The 24843-nt window shown below is 44.5% G+C and overlaps 1 protein-coding gene across 4 annotated transcripts in view; it reads left to right on the top strand.

Annotated features, from left to right (window-relative positions):
- Nucleotides 1–24843, top strand: part of GLIS3 (GLIS family zinc finger 3) — a 438806-nt gene that overhangs the window by 120335 nt on the left and 293628 nt on the right. For 3 of the 4 annotated variants that reach the window (XM_059142789.1, XM_059142792.1, XM_059142790.1), the window contains one exon: nucleotides 20190–20397. In XM_059142789.1, the coding sequence (XP_058998772.1) occupies nucleotides 20190–20397 (208 nt within the window). Of the gene's footprint in view, nucleotides 1–4239; nucleotides 5143–20189; nucleotides 20398–24843 lie in introns of those variants that run through there. The other variant, XM_059142791.1, reaches the window with a different exon arrangement.

Here is a 24843-nt window from a genome sequence, read left to right as displayed (position 1 = left end):
TGAGAATATATAAGAAATCTACTGCTTTTGCCCTATTTACATTGTGACTTGTCGCCTGATCGAATTTCCTTTTTACATAGGGTGATTTTTAGTACATTCTGTTGCATTTTATAGGTAGATGGAATTCCTGAAATTTAATTTGGTGGAAGGTGTGGAGAGTAAACTCAGTATTTACTCAGAAAATGTTGGAGCTAGAAGGAACTTGGGAGGTTCCTTAATCCCTTGCCTTCTTGTAAATGATGACAGATCTGAGACCTAGAAAAGTTAGTTTACCTGCCTCAAGTCACATAGCGTAGCAGTCTCGAGAAGAAAGCAGCACACACAAAAATAGCCTTTGGATGAGAGTATTGACAATCCTCATGGTTTACATAAAAATTGAGAACGCCACACTGGGTTTTAAAGCCTCTGGGGATGTCGCAGAGCACTGGCCATGAGTTTAGGAACCTTGCCTCCCAGCTTCCCGGCCTCGTCTGCAGTGTCCTGGCAACCTGTCTGTGCGTTCTTCCCGGGGCAAGAACTCTGCCTCACAAAGCGTCCCCAAGTCACTTCTGCTTGCTAGAAAGTTCTTCCTTTGGGTGAGTTGCGCTCTGCCTTCTTGAGGCCAACACACTCTTTATGGGTGAATGGTGTTGGAAGGGTCGAAGTTCCGGTTTCCAGGTGGACAAGCCCTGTGTGAACTGAGCGTCCCATAAATACTTGTCAGATAGAGTTTTACATGAAGTTTTTTGATCTTTTTCTTTTTTCTTTTTTTTTTTTTGAGAGGCCTTAGGTAAGAGTTCAGTCCAAGGAGGACTGAGCATCCTAGCCCCAAATACTCCTGAGGTTCTCCTTTCCTTGGGGACTTCAGCTGAGGCTCTCTCCAGCTGGAGAGGCTATGAGCAGGTCTAACTAGGAACAGAAGATTCTTGTGATTCATTACCGGCAGGGTTGTGTGCCAAGGGGACTTCATCCGAACTCATGGACATCATGAAGAGCACTTTCTTTATTTCGGACCCCCGAAGGCAGAATTTTGCCTCAGAACAAAGACAAAGACAGAAAGGCCACATGTAAAGGAACCTCCTCGGTGCATGGTTGCTAACTGGACAGTTGTTCTGCAATTATTATTATTCCAGAACATGATCATTGACTTATAGCCTCGCTCATTGCTTATAAACTTTCTTGGAGATAGGAGTCTTTTAAAAACTTATGCTGTCAAGTTTGATATGTTGAAATTAGATTTCCCCCCCATTCCTTAACTAGATGCCTGCTATCCTGGAGCAGCCTGATTATTGGTCCCAGGGCACGTTTACCTGGGGCAGATGGAGAGTCAGGCGCTGGTCCCACTAGAAGCTGGGGCTCATCTGTGGTTCAGCTAAAACCCAAGGTTTAAGAGATTGAAGCAAACTCAAACTGGACCTCCTTTTTTTTTTTTTTTTAAACTATTGAAGAGAAACAATCTCATTTCTCTTCGTTCCTGAAAACTCATAGATTTTGTCTGATCTGGGAAAGTGGTGTCTTTTGTATCCTTTAGGCTTGTGGACAAAGGGAAGGAGAAATCTGGGGGCACTGAAAGACTCAGTTTTTGGATGGAAATGGGATTTCTCTTTAGGCATCATTGTAAGGTCGGGGGTCTCTGTGTCCCTTGTCACTCCTGATGCCCTTTTCTGGGCTTACTCCTTTTCTCCTCCAACTGTTCATCTCTTCCTGATTGCTCCTGTCCCCAATTCAGTTTTCATTGTGTAGGAGGAGCCCCGCCATCTGCCATCGCCATTCTATTTTGAAGGCGAAAGACATTGTAAACTGCCTCAGAGGTATCTGCACCATTAAGCATCATTTATAACTGACAGTCCCATGAAAATAGTAGGATGCCATAGAAAAGGAGATTAGTTAGGCACCTGACTTCCTGGAATTTTTGTCCTGACTCTGCCGCTAACTAGCCATGTGTGCTGGGGATAGTCACGTTCCCTCTCTGGACTTGAACTTTACCACCTGTATCATAAGGAGGTTGGAAACTATTCCTTCTTGGCATGTAAATTTATGAATTCAAAGCATGGTGGGAGCAAGGATGCATCTTTTCTCATGAAGGAAGTCCTTGAAATGATTTCATTATTTATTCTGGTTTAAAGTTAGTCTTTTAGACTGTGAGAGATAAAAGGTTCTCCTTGTGATCTGCACGTAGGAAAGGAAATTAGCCCTTGCTAAGCATCTGGTTTTTGCCCAGCTAGGGGCTAGATTATTTTTTATATGATCTCACCATGCTAGGCATGACAGGGAGGTTTAGTCTCAGGGGTTTGGTCAAGTTCACACAGTTGCATAGCCACAGACCAAACTTGGCTTCCTGGCCTTGTGACTGGCCTCAGGCCTGTCCCCCCATGTCTCCATACCACTGACCACACCCACCTCTACCTCCACATCTCTCTCCTCCTTCCGTGACTATTTTTACGGGAGCAGCCGCATGCCTAGGGACAGGTGACAGCTGATGAGACTCTGCTTTCATGTCAGTGCAGTTTTGAAAGATAAAATCTTGTGTTACTGAGGCAGAATTTTAAAGATTTTATTTATTTATTTGACACAGAATGAAAGAGAGAGAGAGAGAGAGAGAGAGCATGCACATGAGTGGGGGGAGGGGCAGCGGGAGAGGAAGAAGCAGACTCCCCTCTGAGCAGGGAGCCCAATGTGGGACTCGAGCCCAGGACCTCAGGACCATGACCTGAGCTAAAGGCATACACTTAATCGGCTGAGCCTCCCAGGGACCCCACTGAGGCAGGATTTTTTTTTTTTTTAAAGAAAAGATCCCCTTTAAAGTTATTTGTATTCCTAAGGATAGGCTGGTTTTTAGTAGAAAGGGTCCCTATGAAATGTTGAGCTGGGTGGGAGGTTGCCCCTTCAGGGTACCTCGTATTTATTTCTTGCTGCACCTGACGCATTGTGTAATTGTGCTTGTCTCTGTGTGTGTGTATATATGTCTGTGTGCGTGCACACACACCTCTCATGTTCTTATTTGGTATATATCTGGTATATATCTCGATGAATGTGTGCACTCAAAACTGTTTAACAAAGAGAACATTAGTCAGTCCCTTCAGTAGTGAGATGTATGTAGGTGAGTATTTTCGTATCGTGTTCCTGAAGATCACGGTCATTGTCACCATCACATCCTCCTCAGTGTCCCCAACAGCCTTGTGGTCTCACCTTATTCCACCAGACATGGAGTGTGTGCTGTAATTGTCTTGCTCTGTGTTTTTGCTGCTCTTACCATGCTGTTCAACCACGGGATGAATGAGTGAACAAATGAAGGTGATGTTATCCACCCCAAATTCCTGAGAGTGAGAAGGAGCACCTAAAGGACATTTAGCCAGTACTGTGGAGGTTAGAAGAGTGTCCCCTGTTTCTGCACACACTCATGATCCCATTTGTGGCACCCAAACAGTGCAAATTAAGGTACCATTCCTGACTGTTGCTTACATGTGGAAACCGGGGTGTGAGAGGCTGTGGTGCTGAGTGTTCATGGGTTGGGAGAAGACTCAGCATCCAGTTGTCCTGTCTCCTCCCCAGTTTAGTAGTATTTGTCCCATTGTGTAGAGGTTGATGGCTAATAAGGGATGCACTCTTTGGCATCCTTGTGTGATTTGGAGCAGGACTAGCTGGGTTTGACTCCTCACTCCTCACGTTACTGTGTTTTTTGGAACCTCAGGTTGCCTTCTCTGTCAGATGGGCTGGTAATGATCAGAACTGTGCCCCAAGGTGAGTGGGTTCACCCAGGCAGAGCGCCACATATCCTCCGCGGTGCCAAGCAAGCCTTCCGTTACTGTCAGCTCTCTTGTGTTTTTGGTGTGTAGATGTATTATCATTAATAGTAGTAATAATAGCAGCAGCAAATAAGAGTGCAAGGTCTTGGTGTGGAAATATGATCACCGTGTCGATATCTGAGTAACCCCACACCTCCATCCTGGTGCTTCTGAGTGGCTAAGGAGAAGGGGAAGGAGAGAGGAGTGTGTTAGACTCTGTTTCCATAGAGGGCTTCACAGAAAAGGTGACCAGGCCAACAATTCACTGCATCCAGAGGGCGGAACTGTGTGTGCTGGGAGGTGTAGTCTGTCTGGTCGGGGGTGGGAGCAGGGGTGGGCTTGGATTCTGGACCGCCAAGGACCTGGGGCCTCCTGTGAGTGCTGCGAGCGAAATGATGTAGTCAGATCCCATCCAGGATCTGCGATAATTAGTAAGAGTTTTCCTGAACTTCTTTTCACTATAATAAGAAAGAGGGGGGAGGGAGTGAGAGCTAAAGCGCTCTCGGTGTTCAAGTTAAATGTTAACTCCTTTGTGTAGTTAACAACTAACTTACCTTTTTCTTTTGCAAAAAGGGAAAAGAGAAGGAGAAAACACAATGCAGCAGGAATCACCTAACTTAAAAAAAAAAATCCCATTTGCTTTTGTGGTTGCTTGTTTTCGAGGTGATACCTACGCAGCAATTAGAAAGATGTCTGCAAACTTGAACCTCGGACTGCAGACTCACCTTCGTGCGCTCCCCGTGTGGCTTCGGCAGGGTTCTCAGAGCCTTAGCTATTTTCGAACACATTCCTAGTTTAGCCATTAGAAAATTATGGGTTTTATTTGTATAAACTCAGCGGCTAAAACAGCACTTCCAGAAAGGTGGGTGAGCTCATCGCGGCCGTCTGAACCAGGCAAGTTAATGACCTGCCCAGCATTGTTTGTGCGGCCAGCGCTGGCTGGCTGACTTCACCCGCGTTTCCACTTGAAGGGAGACATTGTTTCCTTGGCTGCACTTGTCAGATGCTTTTCTCTTCGGCACACCAGCCTTTGCTAAATGTCCTAGCTGTCCCTGAATGTGCCCGCCGGGACACTGTGAAGCCGAAGAGCCAGGTAGCCCTGGAAATCTAAGCAAAGTACTCTGCACAGCTGCCCGAGGCCCCCAGCCAAGAGAAAGGTGGCAACACCTCTCCCCCCACACCTTTCCACAAGCAGACACTGGCTCTGGTGCGGAAGCTCCCCCCGGGGGAGGGCCTCCGACTTCCAGCCCGTCTAAATGTCAGTGACCAGACAGCCTGGGAACATGAACACCTTAAGCACTTGGTGATTTGCTGAGGCTTCTGATCAGTTTTCAGGAGGAGCAATGGTAACGTACCATGTGGACAGAGGAGGTCAGAGGTACGTGGAGGAAGGGGTCAGGGCTGGTGGAGCTCGTGTCTGCTGCAAGGAGTCACAGGGCAGCCTGACGCGGAACGTCAGGAACTTAGGGTGCGACCTGCATTGTGCTCGGTTTGCTGAAGGAACGAGCGGCCGGAAGAGGGGACTTGCCATGGACTTAGAAACGTGAACACCGAGCGCTAGGGCAGGTGCCAGCGAAGCGTCAGAGACAGCCGGTGGGGCACCGTTGGTGTAAGGGTGCGTTAGACGCTGAAGATGCTGTTCCGCAGACAGTCAGTGTGTAGAAAGGAAAGCAAAGTCGTTTCTAAAAGTCAAACTGACTGCTCTTCACAGCCGCTGCCAAATAAAATCCTGGCACGCTGGCTCCGGCCTCTCTTTAAATGAGCAGTTTTTGCATTATCCTCCCCTTCCGCTGTTTATCTAGAGGGCTGTTTAATTTTTATTACGAGGCTAATCCCTGGATTAAAGACATAAGACATTCCATCTGTAAGTAGGAGCGTAGGTGTTTGGGGTGAATTTCTGTACTGGAGCAAAATCTAATTCACTGTGGAGGGGATTGTAACCGCAGATGCTAATTTAGAAATCTGTTTGCCAGATTCAGGTGACTTTGTAAGACTTTTATTCTTTTCCGTCTTATGCATTTGTGCACACATTCTTGGGAAGATTGCTGCGGGGTAGTGTTGCATGTCAGAGAGGAGGGAAGTTTAGTTATTAACCCCACATAGAGGGTAAGGGGGGCAACAGGCAGGCTGTGGAATGAGGAAAAGGCTGGGTTGAAACATTTCCAAGAGGTATTTTTGTTGTTTATGCTTGTTAATTATTAATGTTAATTATTGATGGAAAGCGGTTTTAAGTTACATGCCACACATTGTTTAGAAATAAATTATCGCATTTCTTATCTGGAACTATAGTAGATATTAAACTATTTCAAATAATCAATATATACTAATTTAGGAAGATCCTTCTTCTTCAGTGTAATAAACAAGAAGCCTTGAATTTCTGGTTCATAAAGAATTGGTTTTGTGAAAATGTACTTTTCCCTCAGCTTTGGGTGGATTTTAAAGCTAAGTGAGTATGTTAAGAACTTTATTTGACCAAATGAAGTCAATAATTAAAAAGTATCTTTAGAACAAGTATATATGTCATGCAAAACACATAGGTAATACACAAAGCTTCGTAAGTTAACACTGCCAAATTAATTGTGAGTATTGTGCTTTGTCTCAAATATTGGTGCCTTTTTAGAGATGTAGTCTACGATCATCCCAGTTTCTTGGAAATGAACTTCTAGGGAGTTTCCGAGCCTTGTGGTTTATTGTATAGCTTTAAATGAAGTATTGTGTTCGAATTTCAGTGGGCAGGTATGTATGTACAGGACTGATGTTAACTCTGGGACTCAGAGCTGGTTGATGTTCATATTGTGTGTGAGAGGTGTGGGGGCAGGAGAGGGTAGGGGAGGAGAGGAGAGGGCTGAGGGCGTGGGTGGTCGAGATGGAAGGTCTCTCTGACTGATTGGGAACTGATAGGGCTTGGAGACATTGCTCTCAGAGGCTGAAAAAGTCAATATTTATGCTTCTTAGGAATTGTGGGCTTTTTGAGTGTTAGTAGATTCATTTCCCCCTGAGTCTTAAGTCCTGTCTGTTGGGTTTCCCATGGGCTTTACCCATTCTGATCAGTAGGCTCTACTGAATATCACAGTAGTTATGTGCGAAGGTACCAGTCCTTGGCAACCCAAGGAGTTGTTCAGTTGTAGAATATAGGACACACAGTCATACGGTCTCTGGGGTTTGTTTAGTGTTTGTCTGGGTGGCCTCTGGGGGTGACCCGATTGGTGTATATTTGCAGCAGGGGGAGTTTGTAGTAGTGGCTCGAAGATCTTACCTGAGGTGGAATAAGTAGGCTGATCCTGGATCAGTTCATTCTCTTCCTGATCTGAAAGACTTGCCCACTGACCTCATCCAGAGCTCGGTGTTTGATCTCTGTGAGCAGTTGATTCACTACTTTTGAAAGCCCCAAGCTCTGATCTCAGATTCTCTGAGAGATCTGGGAAGGTCTCCTTTACCTATATGAAGTTTATGGCCCATTATACCTTGCTTTTGATGGGCTCACTTCATTTGGGAAAGAAAAATTCTGCATTTGTAGAAAATGAAGGACACTTGCCTTTTTCAAGGAAGCTGCCAGCTCTTGGTTTCTCCAGAGAGGATTACTGGTGAAGACAGTTATGAAGAGAACAAGTAACTCTTTTGAATGCAGAACATGTTCTTGCTTAAATATTTCCCAGAACAATTCTAGAGAAATATAATACAGGTAAGTTTTGTTATGCTCTCATTGTGAGTTATGTTTACGAGAAGCAAAAATAGGATTAGAATCATAGAGGAAGAAGAAAAGCTTTTTTGTACCAGTGGTTTATGTTTTATATCACATGAATTCTAACCATTTATAATTTATCTGGTTTCTTGCCCCTACTCATGGTTGATTTTTTTTCTTTCTTTTTCCATCTAGAGACCTTTGAATTATTTTTATTCATAAGTGAAAAATGTATTACAGCTTTATTTCCTTTTATTAATAGTTCCTTCTTGCCCTTAACCACATCTCTGACTTTTTGGCATGTAAAGTCCAATGAGCTCATGCTTAATCATGTATAAACAACCGTCTAATTATATGGTTTTGAATTTTCATTTGACCGACTAAACAAAAATGACACAGAAAAAGAGAGACCTGACAGCCTCCCCGTCTTTGGATACCTGGCCTTTCTCTTCCTCACTCTCTCTTCACGCATTTAGTAAAATGCATGTTAAAACTTATCAGAAAATCACTTTGCATTTGCCAAGACTCTATGGCAAAATTGTTCTTTTCAAGGCTACATGTCAAAAAAACAAATGAGTCGAGCTGAATTATATGTCTTCTTTACAAATTTCTTTCGGACTCTATTCTTTCCTCCTCTGGACGGAGGTGTTACCTCAGTTCCTTGTGCTGCTGGTGTCGGATGACAGAGCAGCCAGTCTTCATGGAGCAGGATTTCTCAACCTTCATTCCTCCGCCGGCTCACCTGAGGTACAATAACAACCATCTCAGCTGCCATGTTTTCCCACCCTCCCCCAAGCCATTCGGACACATTTTTGAAAGAAGGTAGTGGGAAAATCTTTCCAAACAAAGGTGCTCACTGTGTTTAAACAGGGAAGGAAAAAGCTGTCCATTCCCTTGGTCCTAGAGTTCTGAACAAGGAGCAAGATCTCTTTTGAACCTTGAGATGGTTTCCCCACAGGTAAGCGTGGTGTGCTTGATAGAAGACGACCAAAGAAAAGATATACCCCCCTTTTACTACTATTTTTTTCTAGATATTTCACAAGGTGAGTACCTAAAAGAGTAGGTTTGGCTAATTAGTATTTAACAGCTATGAGAGAGAAGAAAGGGAATGGGACACCTGTGAACTTCTGCCAAAGTGATCTATTTTCTCACTAACTCCTCAGCCTTAAAATGTAATTTGATTTCTCCAAGTCTGTGACTCTGAAACATGCACATCTCTAAGCACTGACTGATTTTATAGACTAGATGGGGTAGGTTTATTTGGATGCAGATTATATGGACTATATTTTGAGAATTTAGAGTGGTCTTGCTAAGATTTATATCTAAACAGTCATCCTCCTGAAAATATTTTATTTTTAATTTTTTTTTAGAGAGCGAGAGAGCACATGCACGCATGCTCATTTGGGGGTCGAGGGGGAAAGGGAGAGGGAGAGAGAGAATCTCAAGCAGATTCCATGCTGAGTGTAGAGCCCTATATGGGGCTCGATCTCATGACCCTGAGAGCATGACCTGAGCTACAACCAAGAGTCGGACGCTTACCTGATTGAGCCACTAGGCTCCCTCTCAGTGAAAATATTTTAGAGACACCTTCGTAATTTACTTCACCAATACATGTACAAGAAATGTGTTTTTTTGAATTATTTATTTTAAACCAAAACACATGGGCTTCCAAGACCCCATCTTGTTGATGAGCAAGAAATCTAATCTCAGTCATTTTTGCCTGGGGTGCCTGATGCCTTGCCAGGGTGAGACAAGATCCCAGCATCCTTGTACAGAGCAGAGCATGCTAAGAGCTTTCCTGATTCATGGTCCACAGGGTCTTGCTGAGGTACCCACTGGCCAAGGCCAGAAGTTGCTGCTGTGTATATTGCTTGGGCGCAGGGACCTGCTGCAGCTGGAGCGCAGACCTGGAGTCTGCCCTTTGTACGTTTGTCGTGCAGCCATGAGCCCCCTCTCCCCCAACACGCACACACTGCCTTCCTTGACTTTGGGTGCCCTCCCCTTCTCCTGGCTTCCTCCTCAGGGGCAATCCTCTCTGTCCCCATAGCTTTTTTAGCACCTGGATAATCGCAGTGGATTTAGGGTTCTGCACAGAACTAGGAAAGAGGATACCATCAAACAGTATCTACTTTTTAGGTCTCTGAGAATAACTTCTCTCAGACAAAGGAGTACCAATTACAAATCCTAGCTCAACAAATTTTCCTGCCATATTCCTGGACTGCCAATGGGCTTTAGAGCATCGAGTCCAGAATCTACAGCCTAGAGGCACAATGAGCAGCCCTGGGGGACTTCTGGGTATAGGAAGCTGGGTACTGTCTGGTTCTAGAAGATGGGTGATTGAATTTTTATTGTGAGAAAGTGTAATCTCCATAATCATCTGCCTTTTCTCTGGGTCTCATGCTTCTGGGCATCCCATCTGGACTTGCAGGCCCATGTAGCATATGTAACAGAAAATATTTGTCGTAGAGTATGTGTCCCTTTGGACAGTTTTGAGGAATTATTGCTTGAAGGAAAACAAAGGTTAGCCTAGCAGCTTTTAATGATAACTATATAGCCTTGACTTTGAGAACTAAGAAGTCATCTCTAATATGAAGGAGTGAATGGGATTTGCCCCTGAACCAGCTCTTAGATGCTGGAAAAAAAAAAGTTCATTGGTTTATATTGAGTAGTTTAGACTACACTGCCTTATGTTGAGTGTGCGTGTGTGCGCGGGCTTGCGTGTGCGTGTGTAGAGAAAGGAAGGCAAATTAATATTCCCATCCGTTCAGTAATGCAAGGACAAAGACCTGTCAACAAGTGTCGCCCCCCGGTCCATACAGGGAGCCGTCCTAACGTTGGGCAGCTTTGCCTTTTCTCATTCCGTCTTTTGGTTAACTTGGAGGGGGGAGACATGATCTTGATTCCTGGAGAAGGGTTTGGAATCTAGTACAGGCCCTGGAATTGGAGTTTGGAATTCTGACAGCCTTTAACAACCTTCTTTTTTGTTTCCTTTATAAGGCCATTTGGGGTTGCTCTGCCTCTGCTTCTGCCCGACCTGTCCCAGGGCCTCAGCCCTGCACCTGAGATCATAGCAGTATCTCCCTAGCTTGGTTTCCTGCCTCTAGTCTTTGCTCTGTTTCCATATGTGCGGGAAGTAGTTGGACTATCCCCCTCATAGATCTTCGCCACACCCATGCCTATACACCTCCTATAGCATTTTTGGTGGGGGGTGAGAAGGTTGGCCTTGGAGGTCCTATATAATCTGGTAATCCTTCAATAAATGGGAATACCCAGGGCTCACAGAACACAGCCTGTGTGCTGGGCACTATTCTCCGTGTTTTACATACATTGGGTCGTTAATTCTCCAGACAGCATTAGGGAGGTAGGTGCAAGTCCCATCTCCATTTTCCAGGTTAGGAAACAGAGGCACAGAGAGTCTAAGGAACTGGCCCGAGGTCACGCGGCTGGGGAGTGAAGCCCTTCTGGCCCTAGCATTTTTCTCGCCGCTCGCCCACGCTGCTTGCCGGCCACTTGCCCTCCGCCACTCTGGCCCGCGCAGCGTCCAGGGGCCCGGACCGGGTCTACTGCTCCACAGCGCCCCCTCTGGTGCGTGCAGATCTTGTTCTGGCCTGGACTCCGCGTGTGCTCAGCAGCACGGCGACCCAGCTGAAGATCGGGTGTTTCTTCATTGTTGCACGTGTTGCTTAAAATTCTCTCCAGCTGGTCAGAAGCTCTTGTGGGGAAGCTCAACGGCCTGAGGCTCCACTGGCAGCACGGCACCAAGCCCACAGAGCGTGCTCGATCAAAACGAGCTGACCAAGGGGGACAGAGGCGGTTTCCTCCCATTCAAGTGTGCACCGCCCCTCCTCTGCTCCCGGCCTTTCTTACTGTTGGGGGAAGCCCTGTCTTAACAGAGCCCATGTAAGAATTGCATCTTGAACCCCTTCACGTTCGCAGATCACTCCCCTGCTTTAACCCTGTGAAATCAGACGGTAAGCAAGCATCGTCTGGCCGGTCGGTGGGCCCGCACACCTCGGAGCACACACTCTGGCTCTGCCATCAGAGCCGCGGTACACAAATAACCCAGCACCGAGCAGTCCCTTCCGGCCTGCTCGGCTCCTCTGCTGCTGCTTCCGCCTTGCCGAGCTCTGATTTGCTTATTGAAACAATAGATCTACTCTCTTCCCATGGGATTGTTCGAAAATTTGTCCAGGGAAAAGCAGTAAAATGTGCTTACATTTCCTCTTTGGTTTTCTAGGCTAATTGTTGGTGAACTTTATTTAACACTCTTGCTAAACTGAGAGTCTCTGCGGAGCCCAGCAGCTTTCAGTTAACTTGGCAAATCATTACAAAGGAGAACAGAAGGGTCAGCATAAGCACTCTGTACTAATTAGTTGATAATTGATGTACAATAGCTGACTGATGGGACTTTAGCATATAAACTTGGGGAATGTTGTTTAATATATCTTTACATCTTTATGAGGTGGTTGGGAGCAGTGTATTAATAACATCTTATCAGGAGGGCCCGGTGGTGGGGAGATGGATTGAGGCTTCATGTCCAGGAATCCAGGGCACTAAGTGGTACAGAAGGGAATATGATATTTTTTAATCTCTCGAGGTATAAATACGATTCCATTTAATGCAGGGATCAAATGAAATGAGTAATGCTAGCAATTCCTTACTTGGGGGCCAGCATTCCTGAATGCTGACTAAGGTTAGCAGAGTGTTGGTGTGAAAGTTATATCCTTTGTGGGGTAAGCTTGGTAGGTGCCAGCTGCACTCCGAAGGGCAGAGTGGTAGGAGAAATGCACAACTCGTGGGAATCTTCATTAATCTGGATTCGGCTTTGGCCTGTTCATTGGGGTAACTCACTCTGGAATGGAGTCATGAAAGTTAGGCTTTAGGGGATCCCCCCCCCTTTTCAAATGTGGTCTCCTGAATGCTTATCTCCCAGTTATGAAATCTCCAGCCTTACTCTAGCTCGCTCCCATAACTGCCGCCTTCTGCATTCTGTCGTTTGCCAGCACAGGGCTCGCTTCTGGTTCATGTGCTCCTGCAGCTTTTGTCCCTGAGTCCTCCAGATGAGTCTCGGGACAGCGAAGCTTCCAGGGAGGCAGGCCACAGCACTAGCCTGTCATCGGGCTTCGTTGGTTTGAGGTGGAGCCTGTGAATTTGCAGTTTTGAAGAGCTTCCCTGGTAGCACGGATAGGCAATGAGGTGCGGAGCTGTTGGGGAACACATACCATCCAGGTGGCCCACGGTCCGTCTGCTTCTTTCTCATGGCCAGACAGAGTCGCCTCCTGCAGGCAGCCCTGACTTCTCTTCCTTTCGCCCCAGTAAACGCCATGCCTGAGCCCTTCTGTTTCCATGACTACCATCTCCTTCTTGTTCATGTGTTCATTCTTCCTTCATTTCTAGCTCATTGTTTTCCAAAGGCTGTTTTTGAATATCAGTCTTGGGTGAGCTCACAGGGAAAGAAAAAAAAATATTGCATATTATTTGCTCCTCTGGGAGTTACATGCGCTTGCATTTTTTTTTTTTTAAAGATTTTATTTATTTATTTGACAGAGAGAGATCACAAGTAGGCAGAGAGGCAGACAGAGAGAGAGAGGAGGAAGCAGACTCCCTGCAGAGCAGAGAGCCCGATGCGGGACTCGATCCCAGGACCCTGAGATCATGACCTGAGCCGAAGGCAGCGGCTTAACCCACTGAGCCACCCAGGTGCCCCACATGCGCTTGCATTTTTAAAGGCTCTGAAAGTAAAGGCTCTGTAATATAAAGGTGTAGTTCACGTTCACTGTGTTAGGGTTTCCCAAAGGGGTTTGACTGTGGATCTCTCCATGACCTTGCCTTATGTTTCCATTGAAGATCCTTGGACTTCCTGAAGAATTTTGGGAAATGCCTTTGTGGTTAAAATTATTATTCTTCGTGGAACTGTCTGGTACTTGGATTTTTCTCCCGTCTCTGAATGCCTGTTTCTAGGATTCAGTTTCGTGCTTAATACTACACCGGCCCTGGTCATTATCTGATTGTTCCTAGGTGCGCGTGCTTTGTCTCTACAGATTGTAAGTTCCATGGAGGCAGGATGCTCTGTCCGTATTCCTTACCTCCCACAGGTCTTGTGCAGTTTTGAGCATTTGTAACATTTGCTGAATTGAAATGCTTTACCCCTGAATAGTCATGTCATTCCGATTCTCACCATTTGGTGTTCTTAGCCATTTACCCATGCCTTGATGTATTTCAGAGTAACACTCGACACACTCACATATAGTCATTAAGTTGTCACTACTGTATCTCAGCAGTGAAACGTTACCAATTTGACAAAACACGGCATAGCAAGCTGAGTATGTTTAGTATGCAAGAATTTCTTATTTCTAGTTTTAGGGAGGCATATGAATGAAGGCTGGAGAGAATCTAAGAATAAGGTAGAATGGCAATGAGGAAAAAGGGAGGCCTGAAGCCTGGGGCCTATCTAGAGAAGGACAAGTCTATTGTGTGTTGAGGAGAAGGTCTTAGAAGGGGAAGTGTCAGCCTTTAGTCCCCGGTCCCTCTGGAGAAAAGAGTTGCTATAGACAATATCAGAAAGCACCAAAAATAAGTGCTTTAAAATAAAATATAATTAAAACTTACAGTGTATTTATTAAGTGCCAAACCACTAAACATATGACTTAGGTTAGATCTTTTAACCCTCAAAACAACTCATGAGGTGTGCACTAGTATTAATCCCATTTTAGAGATCAGGACAGTGAGGCACAGAGAGGTTAAGTAACTTGTCTAAGGTCACATGGCCAGTCCATGGTGGAGCTGGGGAGCTCACCCATGCTCATAACTGTTGTGCCTATTTGCACTTGTTTTTTTTCCTTTTCTGTTTTTCTACTTTTCTATTTGCATTCAGTGCCCTGATGTGTGGTGACTTACTAACCTATCTCAGCATGAGTCTAAAACCTTTCCTTGAAATGCATGATCCTGGACTGGAAAACACTTGCTCTATAGGCTGTTCTTGGAATAATTGGTAATATTTGAATACTTGAATAACAATGGTATATTACATGCCATTATTATGTCCTTGCTAAATGTCTTCAATTTGACGATTTTGCTATGGTTTTATGTATTTAGCAGTGAAGGACAGAAATCTATGACTTATTCTTAAATGGTTCAACAAATTAGTAATAATACAGTAAGCTTACATAGAAGGGATATGGACAGATAAAGAGGTAAATAAAATTTATTAATAGACAAAACAGTTTATTGTCCAATTCTTGCAACTTTTCTATAGTTTTGAAAAATTTTTAAAAGATTTTATATATTTATTAGAGAGAGAGAGAGAGAGAGGTAGTGAGAGAGAACACAAGCAGCAGGGAGGGGCACAGGGAGGCGTCGACTTCCCATTGAGCAAGGAGCCCAGCTCGGGACTCAATCCCAGGAACCAGAGATCATGACCTGAGCCGAAGGCAGAAGCTTAACTGACTGAGCCATCCAGGTCCCCCTAGAGTTTTGCAGTGTTTTAAAGTGAAAGGCTGGGAAGGAAACCCAGATCCTTAGAGGTGGTAAGACATTATACGGTTGATATATGATGTATTGGCAGTGTATGGTGGTGGGGCACGTACTAATACATACTTACTCTTTTTTTTTTTTTTTTTTTAAAGATTTTTCCATTTATTTAACTGAGAGAGATCTCAAGTAGGCAGAGAGAGAGGAGGAAGCAGGCTCCCCACTGAGCAAAGAGCCGGATGCGGGGCTCGATCCCAGGACCCTGGGATCATGACCTGAGCCGAAGGCAGAGGCCCCAACCCACTGAGCCACCCAGGTGCCCCCATACTTACTCTTCTAATCCTCATTAACAACCCGATGAGTTAGGTACTACTACTGTCCTCATTTTAGGGATAGGACACTGAGGCACAGAGACTTTAAAGACCTTGCCCATTGTCACACAGCCAGTGAATTGGGGAGGCAGGACCCAGATCCTGATGTGTAGTATTATTTCTGTCTCCATAACACCCTGGATTTGTGTTAGGTTGAACCATAGAGAAAGTGCTTTTATTTGGTCATGTTTGAACTACACGGAAAGCCACCTCCCGTGATCCACTCTAGAAGCAGGGATCACCTCTTTTTTAAGGAACAGTTGGTTTGGTGTCCATCTCTGTAGCCAGAATAAGGGCTCCATGGGGCCCGATACTCTGTCCATCTGTCTCCAGGAACTCCTTGGCTTATGGCTGGCCTTTGGTAAGTATCAGTTGAATGAACAGTAACAGCCAAAGAAACTGTGATTAGTTCTCCCAAACTCCCCCCAAGTATATGCCGTATCTGTCCCCCTCCCTATATCCGTGTCATTTTTAGAGGAACCAGTGGATAACCACAAAACCTTCTGAGGGATGGATGTAGCCTCAGCAGGGGTAACTGTTACACAAACAACTGTTTGACTTCAAGAGAACACTTTTAACTAATGAAGATGTTAATTAAAAACATGCCCCTGCTAAGATGACCTCTCAGTGCAGAAACTCAGGAAGGCACTCCATTTGTACTTCCCACCAGCACGCAGTGATCTGGGCTGGAATGTATATAGTACTCAGAAGGCCATCTACTCGGATCCTAGTTTGAGCAGTAAACACATTTTAAAAAACATCATGCAGCCTCTAAAAATAAGCGGTATTTCAAAACGAAAACCGGCACACAAGTAGTTGGCACATCTGGTAGACAGAAAAGCTGTATGGTTTGTTTTCAGGGAATGACAAGCCAAGGAACTTTCAAACTTGGCCAGTTGAAAAGTTTTCTTCTATCTGTGGTGACACCTGGTTTTTAAAAAAAGTTGGCTTGAGCCTTGAAGCAGAGAGAATATTGGAAGCGTGTAGAGAATTAAATAGCATCATTTACTATCTTGTTTTGTGCAAAGAATTATAAGGAACTGTTTTCTTCTTCAGGAAAGAGAGTGGAACAAAAAAGCAGCAAGGGCATGAGCAGTGATAGTAAGAGTCCCGACAATAACATCTGACGTCCGTTGAGTACCTAGTACACGGTAGAAGGTGTGCTCTGGAGTCCTTTGTGTGTTCAATGAATACGAGATGCACAGTAATTTTAAGAGGCAATGTTATTTGAGGTTCCCACTTTACAGGTGGGAAAGCATACGGATGCTTCGGTAATTGCTGGAGTCACAGGACCAGCACGGGTGCAGGGGGTGGCGCCAAGACAGGCCATCTCCAGGGCCCAGACCCCAGAGCCCAGCGTGGTTCCAAGCAGTCTGGTGGTGGCCATTGCATTTGACACTATGAGAACAACACTGGAGTTTGATGGTTGCATTTGGCACCACTGGGTCTTAGTCAAGCTATTCTTTGCCTCCGCTTGTGAGACAGATGATGCCATTTTCCAGAACATTCTCACAGCTGGGCCACAGACATTACTTGTTTCCCATAAACTTATTGTTCACCCTGGTGCTTCAAGGGTGCCATTTATGATATCTCTCAGAAGCTGTCATTCCTCTGTGGTTACAGGTGGCCAGTGGATTTGGGATAGGAGGTGGAGGAGCCAAAGCGATGGGGATACTGGGAAAGGGAGGGTCAGGGTCTCCATATTCCAGAGTGGGAAGATTGTCAGAATGTGTGAATCGGGGCTAGAGAGTTACAAAGGCAGCCTTGACCAGCATACAGTTCTGGCCCGGGAAGATGGGTTTGTAAGGATGTTCCCTGTGGGGCTTCATCTTCAGTTCTGACCGAGTTCCGGGTACTGTGGGGGAGCATCAGGGGACTGGCTTAGTTGGAGTTTGTTTTTGAAAACCAGCGCCGTTTTAGAAAAACAAACCAGGAGGGTTTCAGTGGAAATAATGTGTGAGTATTTAATATTCATGTACAACTGTCTTTTATTTTCATTCATTCATTAAAGTTTTTGTTCATTGAGGTATCATTGACATGTAACATTCTAATAGTTTCAGGTGTGTGACATAGTGATTCACTTTTTACAGGCACTGTGAAATGATCAGCACAGTAAGGCCATGGGCCACCGGTCTCCACACACAGTCACACACATTGTTTTCCTTCTCTTTCTCGTGATGAGGACTTTTCAGATTTACTTCCTTAATAACTTGCAGTATGCAATACTATATTACTAAGTACAGTCACTGTGCTGTCCATTACATGCCCAGGACTTATGTATTTTATAACTGGGAACTGTAGGTCCCCTTGACCACCCCTCTCCCTGGAGCCACTAATCTGTTCTCTGTATCCACATTCACTCATTCTGAACTTCAACGGCAGACTTTTTGTGTGTACGTGGTACAGGCCCTGGGCTAGGTGCCGAGGAAGCAGAGCTGCCTCAGACAAGGTCTTTGTCTTCAGATGCAATAAAATATAAGAGGAGAACGTGGCAGGCATGTCAAACTGAGAGTTCCCTAACGGTGCTGAGGCAGATGTGTTATGAGAGATGGTGGGGGGGCGCGGTCAAAAGGAGGACTTGGTCACATCTGCCCAGCTGGCAGTGGGGGAGGGGCAGCCAGAGAGGAGGTGACCTTTGAGTCAAGAGTGTGAAGATGAGGAGCTCAGTAGTTGGACAAGTTAGGGGAAGGGTGTTCCAGGCAGAGAGGAGAGCATGAACAAGATGAGGGTTAAATGAAAAGTTTCAACAATCATACTTGTATTTAATTATTCTAAGGGGTGCATATTTCCACACCAAAATATCTCTGAAATCTTGATACCATGTTCTAGGTTCATCAGCCATGCGTGTTCTTACGGGCACATAAAATAATACGAGGCTTATAACATATGGCACCTTAGCTTCGAGGAGAGAAAGTATCAGTGTGCTTTGTCATCGGGTGGCATTTCTTGGTTGTGCTGTTCCAGCTGTCAGCATGTATTTGTTTTAAAGGCAGATATTAGTACCTTTTTATTGGGAAGGAGTCGGACATTAAATGACGGACGAGTAGACGATACTGAGTTTGACAAACTACCTGACATCTGATGTTGCTTTTCATAGTATGGCTGCTAGTGATGGGACATGGGGAGGCGATTCAAGTGTCTCACATAGTGGACTAGACTCCGAGCCATCACATCACCTCTTTCCAAGGAGTTTGAGAGGCAAATGGCAGGTAGCTTGTTGGAACTTACAAAGATACTAAATTTATGATCATTGCGTAAAAACGTGCCCACTACTTCTGGTGTCAAGATGGAGACCTGAAGGTGCAGTGTTCGGTGAGTCCTGAAAGCGGAGACACTATCTATGACTGGCCTCTCAAGGCACAAGAAGATGCATCAGATTGAAGGGGCAGAGAGGGGGGGTGAAGGGCAGGTTCTGGAAAAAAAAAAAAAAAAAAAAGTGTCTGAAAAAAAAATCGGAGAGAAATTTCGGTTGGAATAATGATCTTGGCAAGTACCCAAGGAAGAAACTAAGCATCCAGTACCTAAACTGAAACACACAGGCCCCGTGAAAATATACCCTAGTAGAATCCATTTCGGCGCTGTCATTGAATCCCTGTGTGGCCTTGGGCAAGTGAATTACCACTGGGATTTCCCAGAGGGCCGGACTAAAAAAGCAGGTTCCTGCCAGCTAAAAACTGCAACTCGCTCAGCATTTTGGAGATGTGGTTTCATTGATGAGAGCATGGTGATTGCCCTAAGGTCTTGTTTATCCTTTAGTTCTGTGGGCTCTTGGAAGAGAGTGTTACAAAAGATGACAAAGTCATTTTTTTGGTTATTGATTTAATTTCTGGAAAAACAAAATAGGAACTTGTGTCCCCTAGGGCTAAGGAAAGTTACTGTGATGATTTTCCACTTACTTTGATCCAGATATATCAATGATAAATATGGGGAAATTGATGAGAAAATTTTAGAGTCTGATTTGTTAAAATCTGACATCATATTTATTTTTGTTTGAAATGGGAACACAGTGTACAGTCACTGAGACTTGACCAGGTAGTTTGCAAAAAATGTTTGAGGAAGGACATCCATGTGAAAAGAATGTCTAGAATGATTCAACCAGTATTGTTATTATTATTATTTTTTATAGATGAGTCATGGCTGTGTTTGACTTTCTCCTCTATGGTTTTCACTTCTCTGTAATGACACAGATTTTGTGGGTTTCTTTTTTTTTTTTCTTCCTTCTTTGGGTATATACCACATTTTACTACATTTGAAGATTGTTACTAATGAAATGATAAATCTATGTTGAATTTGGTTACCATGCTGCTTTTAGAATAAGTGTTTTATTTATGGCTCTTTCATCCTGTTTTTTTTTTTTTTTTTTTAATTGGGTCTATGTCCAATGACCGTGTACTGAGATGAAGAGGAGAAATCAAGATTGAAGATACTCAGCCAGACTTTATCCCTTTAAAGAGACTTTTTGGAAGGCCAGAATGGGAAGGAAGTAAACCAGTTAAATAAGTGTTATTTGGCCATGTCAACTTTCCTTGGTGGGCAATTCAGGATCTCTGCTATTCTAGAAGAAACTTCTAGATATAAATAATCCCATCGACTTACCACCTTGACTCTTTAGGTAGGGAGATGATAAAATAGGATTCTTCATAACTGAGTACTTATACATAGAAGGAGCAAAATGTAAGCACATTTTGTATGAATGGTAATTATCGAAGGGTTTTTACTGTGGCAATGGCTTTCTCATTAGAAATACAGAAAGCTTTGGGTATCACTAATACTAAAAATGAACAAAAAGGTGATCCAAGGACTGTCTTGAAAGAGGAGTCCTGAGAGAATTGGGCACATGTGTGTATTTACTGATTTCTGATGTAAGGGACATGAAAGCTAACCTGATTCATTTGTTTTTAGGGGCTCTTGGCTTTGGGCCTCAGTGCAAGTCCATTGGAAAAGGCAGCTGCAACAATCTAGTGGTCACCAGCAGTCCCATGATGGTTCAGCGACTGGGACCCAATTCACCTCCAGCAAGCCAGGTCTCTACAGCATGCAACCAGATCAGTCCTAGCTTACAGAGGGCAATGAATGCTGCCAGCCTGCATATACCTCCTTCAGATACCAGGTCTCATGTTACTTTTTTTTTTCTCCCTTCCTCTGGTATAATCACACCCCACATGTGTTTTCCCTTCCCTTCCTGAACATATGCATACACAACAACACACACCACACACACGTACACACGCGCGCGCGCGCACACACACACACACACACACACACACACACACATACCTGCTCCAGCAACTCTTTTAATTTGACATTTGTAGGGGAACGTGTATAAAAACAAAGTATGTGTCATTATATCCTCTTAATTGGGAAGAATGGCTTCCTCCCAGCTGTCTTATAGTGTGAGTGTAGTCAGTGCCCGGTTTGAGACTTTTGGGACTTCATGACAAAAGCCCAGTGTGTAAACGTGGCACTTTGGTGAGGCTAGAGAATTGTGATGGGCCACATACAGCTCTTACCTGCTCGTTTTCTAGCGTATGGGTTGCAGTGTCCCCAGGCTTCTTTACCGTCTGTTTTGTCTGTCCATCTAGCCACCTGAATATCTATTAAGTACCTACTATCTGCACAATATAATAGTCGAAGTTTGGGGAGATGGTAGAAAAAGTAAAGAGAGAAGTCATGAATTTCGAGACTTCATAATGTGTCTGGGAAGACACACTTTCACGCATGAATTACAGAGCATTTCAGCATAATGTCTGATTAGGTGCCAGAATAAGGGGGTTTCAATAAATGCTGTGTGTCACTCCGTATGGGAGAGAATTGAGTGGGAAAGGGAAATCACCCTTTCAGACACATTTTTCTATCTCTCAAGGTTGATATTATAGGGGACATAAAACCAAAGCACTGCAATGTGTAAGGCCCATTTCCATGTTTGAAATGAATGATTTCATCTTATAAAGTAGGCTTCTTGGGGAAAGCGTTTTCACCTGTTAGTCCGGCCTCTGCTCTAGCTGTGCATTTGCAAAGGAATCGGACTCTATGGGCCTCTGCTTCCTCTTCTTGGAGGCCGGAATCTGCCGAGACGTGTCACAGCTGTGGGGTCCCGTGTCCTCCCCCGACCTTTCTCTCCTCTTCCTCCCGGTCCTCTCAACCGCTACTTGAGACTCGGAAATCGTAGTTCCTGGATCCTTTTTTTTTTCCCCCCAGTGCCAGTTTTTTCATGAGATGGAAACTTGTTTTTCACCTAAGAATTCTTGTGATGGAAGCTGCTGCTGTCACTTTCCCACTGAGGATTTTGCCTGCAGGGACTCGTCAGACTTGCTGAGTGTTGCATGTAAAATCAACTGTACTCGGGTGGTAGGTGTCATTGAAAAGCCTTCAGCTTCCTTTCTGTGGCAAGTCCAGCCCATGCCTTGAAGGCAGAGAGTCATAATTAATGGAGAAAGTGGTGGTAGGCCGGGCGAGCGCTGCCCCAGCCACGTGCCTTATGCAATTCCTTTCATGGGTCGGCCAGAGAAGGGTCATTATCTCAGTGTTTTCTGGCATATTTGATTCCTTAGCATAATTTTATATCCTTAAAGGACAGCATCTTAAAGATGCATTGACATGTGTTTTTGACTGTGTATTCTTTGAGTCCTCCAATGGAAATAATTCTTTGGCAGGATGAGCAAAGAAACAGGAGTTGCGAGGTCAGGTGGCTTGGCGAAGTATGGAAATTACTTTTAGCAATCTGGGAAGGTTGCATTTATTTGTGATCCTTAAATTGGTCTGTGTGTTCCGTCAGGAGGAAGAAGGGTTGGAGGCAGCAGTTCAGCTTAAGGGCATTTTGCTGTCTAAAGAGAAAGAGGAGACGGAGAGAGGAATCATCTCTGTGTGTTTTCCACTGGAGACACGCCAGAGGAAGTGGCTTGGGAGGGGGCATGCGCTGTACGCGGTGAGTGATGGCTGTCACTGTAAGATTTATTGTTAAGAAGGACAAACCTACAGCCTCTGTGCATCACCGCAAAGGATGATGTAAGATTTGTTGTTTTTTCCTGGTTATTTATGTACTTGTTATTCATTGTAGAAAATATGGGTAGTACGGAAGAGCACGCGCTAGTGGATGGTCGTCATCCTGAATGCTACCACCCATAGGCAACTGTGTGACCGATTTGGATACATTCCCTTCCCTTTACACACAAATGCATTCACAATAAGCACAGGTTTTCCTTTCCACCAAATTGACCTATAATTACTGACATCGTGTTGTAATTACCACTTTTTTTTAGTTCATAAAAACACCTTCTTCTGTAGTGAAAACCTTCTTCAGTATAGTATAATGGCTTCTTCCTGCCCCAGATTCCATTTTATTAAAAACAAAAAACAAAAAACAAAAAACCTCTAACTTTTATTTTAAAAATTTAATTTTAAAAGTTGCATTTGGAGATGTCCAGTTTTGTGGCTTTTGCTCTGTATTCCCAAATTGCACTGTAGCAAACATCTATCCACTGATACACTCACCAGTCATCTGATCGTTTCTGTTTCCTTACTAAATACTAGGAACTATTATGATACCTTTTGGCAATTTGATGTACAAATTGTTACTTTATCTTAATTGGACTTTTCTTAATTATTGATAATATTGAGTAGTCTCCATAGATTGACTGTTTGTATTTCTTCTTTTGACGTCCTTTGACTGTCTCCTAAAGCGCTCACTTTGGAAGAAGCCCTCTTCTGTAGCTTCACTGGGTCCTGTTTAATGCGGTGATGCACAGAGGCTGTAGGTTTGCCCTTCTTAACTTCCCAGCCATTTTTGACTAGCCTCATTTGATGACACATGCAGACTACACCTTACCTTCTTGAAGATCCAGAAGCCATTCTTGATTTAGGCATTGCCCAAACTCTGTAATACAGAGGCCATGGTATGTATGTACCCTGAAGTGACAAGTACTGATATGATAACATCACACAGTGGTTTCACATACCATACAATAGAAGTTGGGCAACAGAAGAGATTGGACGTCATGGGCACGGGTTTTGTAGGTTTGGCTGTCCTGGTGCTTTCACATACATTGTGATTCTACCTCTTAGGATCTAATATTCATAAACCAGCTGCAGATATTACCTCTGTTTTATAGATGATGGACCAAGACAAATGCTTTGCCTAGTGTCACTTAGCTTGTCATTTACAAAGTGCAGCCATCAATCTAATAATGTCATTCTGGATCTCAAAAGACACTACATTTTTCTCTCCTAGACCAGACATTCTTGGAGGTGATTTCTGGTGGTAGACTTTCGTAGGGTTTCCTTTTGGGTTGGAGTAGGCCTGCAAAGCTCAGAGGAGGCCAAGGGAGCTGAGAATGGACTCTGGGCCCTCTGGAAGTTCTAATGCTTTACAAAGCCGTACTGTCTTCAGATGCAGTGCTACCTCTGGGGGATTTGCCCCCGCACAGAGATGAGAACTTACAGGTAGCCTAGGACTAGTCTTTCCTGTGACATAGGTAATACATATTCTCTTGAGGATCAGTTTGAGTAATTCCATGTGATCCATAAGTGAGTATTTCTTTTGAACTTGGCATTGAACCAAGCAATCAGGCTTGGCCATCATGTCCCTCATGGCGCCATGACAGTCCCTGAGATCTTGCCTCACCAATCACCTTATCCTGTTTCCCGGACGGTGTAGGAGGTTTTCATATTGGTTGTGTTTGGTTTGAGCTATATCTCTTTCCTTTGCTATAGATCCAAATTAACCAGTCACTAGAAATAACATCCTTGGGAGCAGATGAACATACGGAAGTGGAGATAGTCTTGTCTGTGTGTCCGTCTCTTTCCCAGAGGCCTGGCATGTACAGCAGCAGGGGCGGTAGGAGAGAGTCCCTGGGAACTTTTAAGTCATTCAGCACATTGTCACAGAGAGAGAGAGTAGAAAACATGGGTTCTAAGCACAGCTTGTGTGACTTCAATCTGTTAATCAGGCGGAGCATTATGGATCACATTTGGGGTGTAATGTGGGGAGAACAACACAGGACCTATGGGATCTAGCGAGGTGACAGCCTATCCAGGGTGTGTGTGTGTGTGGGGGGGGTGTCAGTGGGGGGAAGTCACAGAACCTCAGTTCTGTTCTCTGTAGAAGTTATTTTAAAAATCGACTTTCCTCACCTCACTGTGTGTATCGCTGTGTCAAATGCGATCATGTGTATGGAAAAAATGCCTTGTAAGCTACAAACGACAGCTGTTTGTTGTTCTATTGATAATTCACCTTCACTTAATAAACAATTTTTGGCAACTTATTATACTTATTATGTATCTCATACTCTGGTGGGTACCATGGAGATAAAAACAATCCCTTCTGTTGAAGGGCTTTGAATTTCCCTCAGGAAGATCACACCCCCAGACGCCAGCAGTGCGCTGTATTTGAGGCACAGTGTTGACAGTGTACACCTGCTTTGGAAAGAGGACGCTTCTGAGGCCTGGTGTATGTGGGGGAGGTTTCAGTGATTAGAACTTCGAAAGATGGAAAGTTGTGGGTCGTAGCACACGAGGGCGATCGCGGCTGGGCAAAGGCCATTTGTTGGAAGTTATGGTC

The sequence above is a fragment of the Mustela lutreola genome, chromosome 12, assembly GCF_030435805.1.
Source record: "Mustela lutreola isolate mMusLut2 chromosome 12, mMusLut2.pri, whole genome shotgun sequence".
NCBI classification, from domain to species: Eukaryota; Metazoa; Chordata; class Mammalia; order Carnivora; family Mustelidae; genus Mustela; species Mustela lutreola.
Note: the sequence above shows the minus strand (reverse complement) of the source record. Positions and strands in the feature narration are given on the sequence as shown.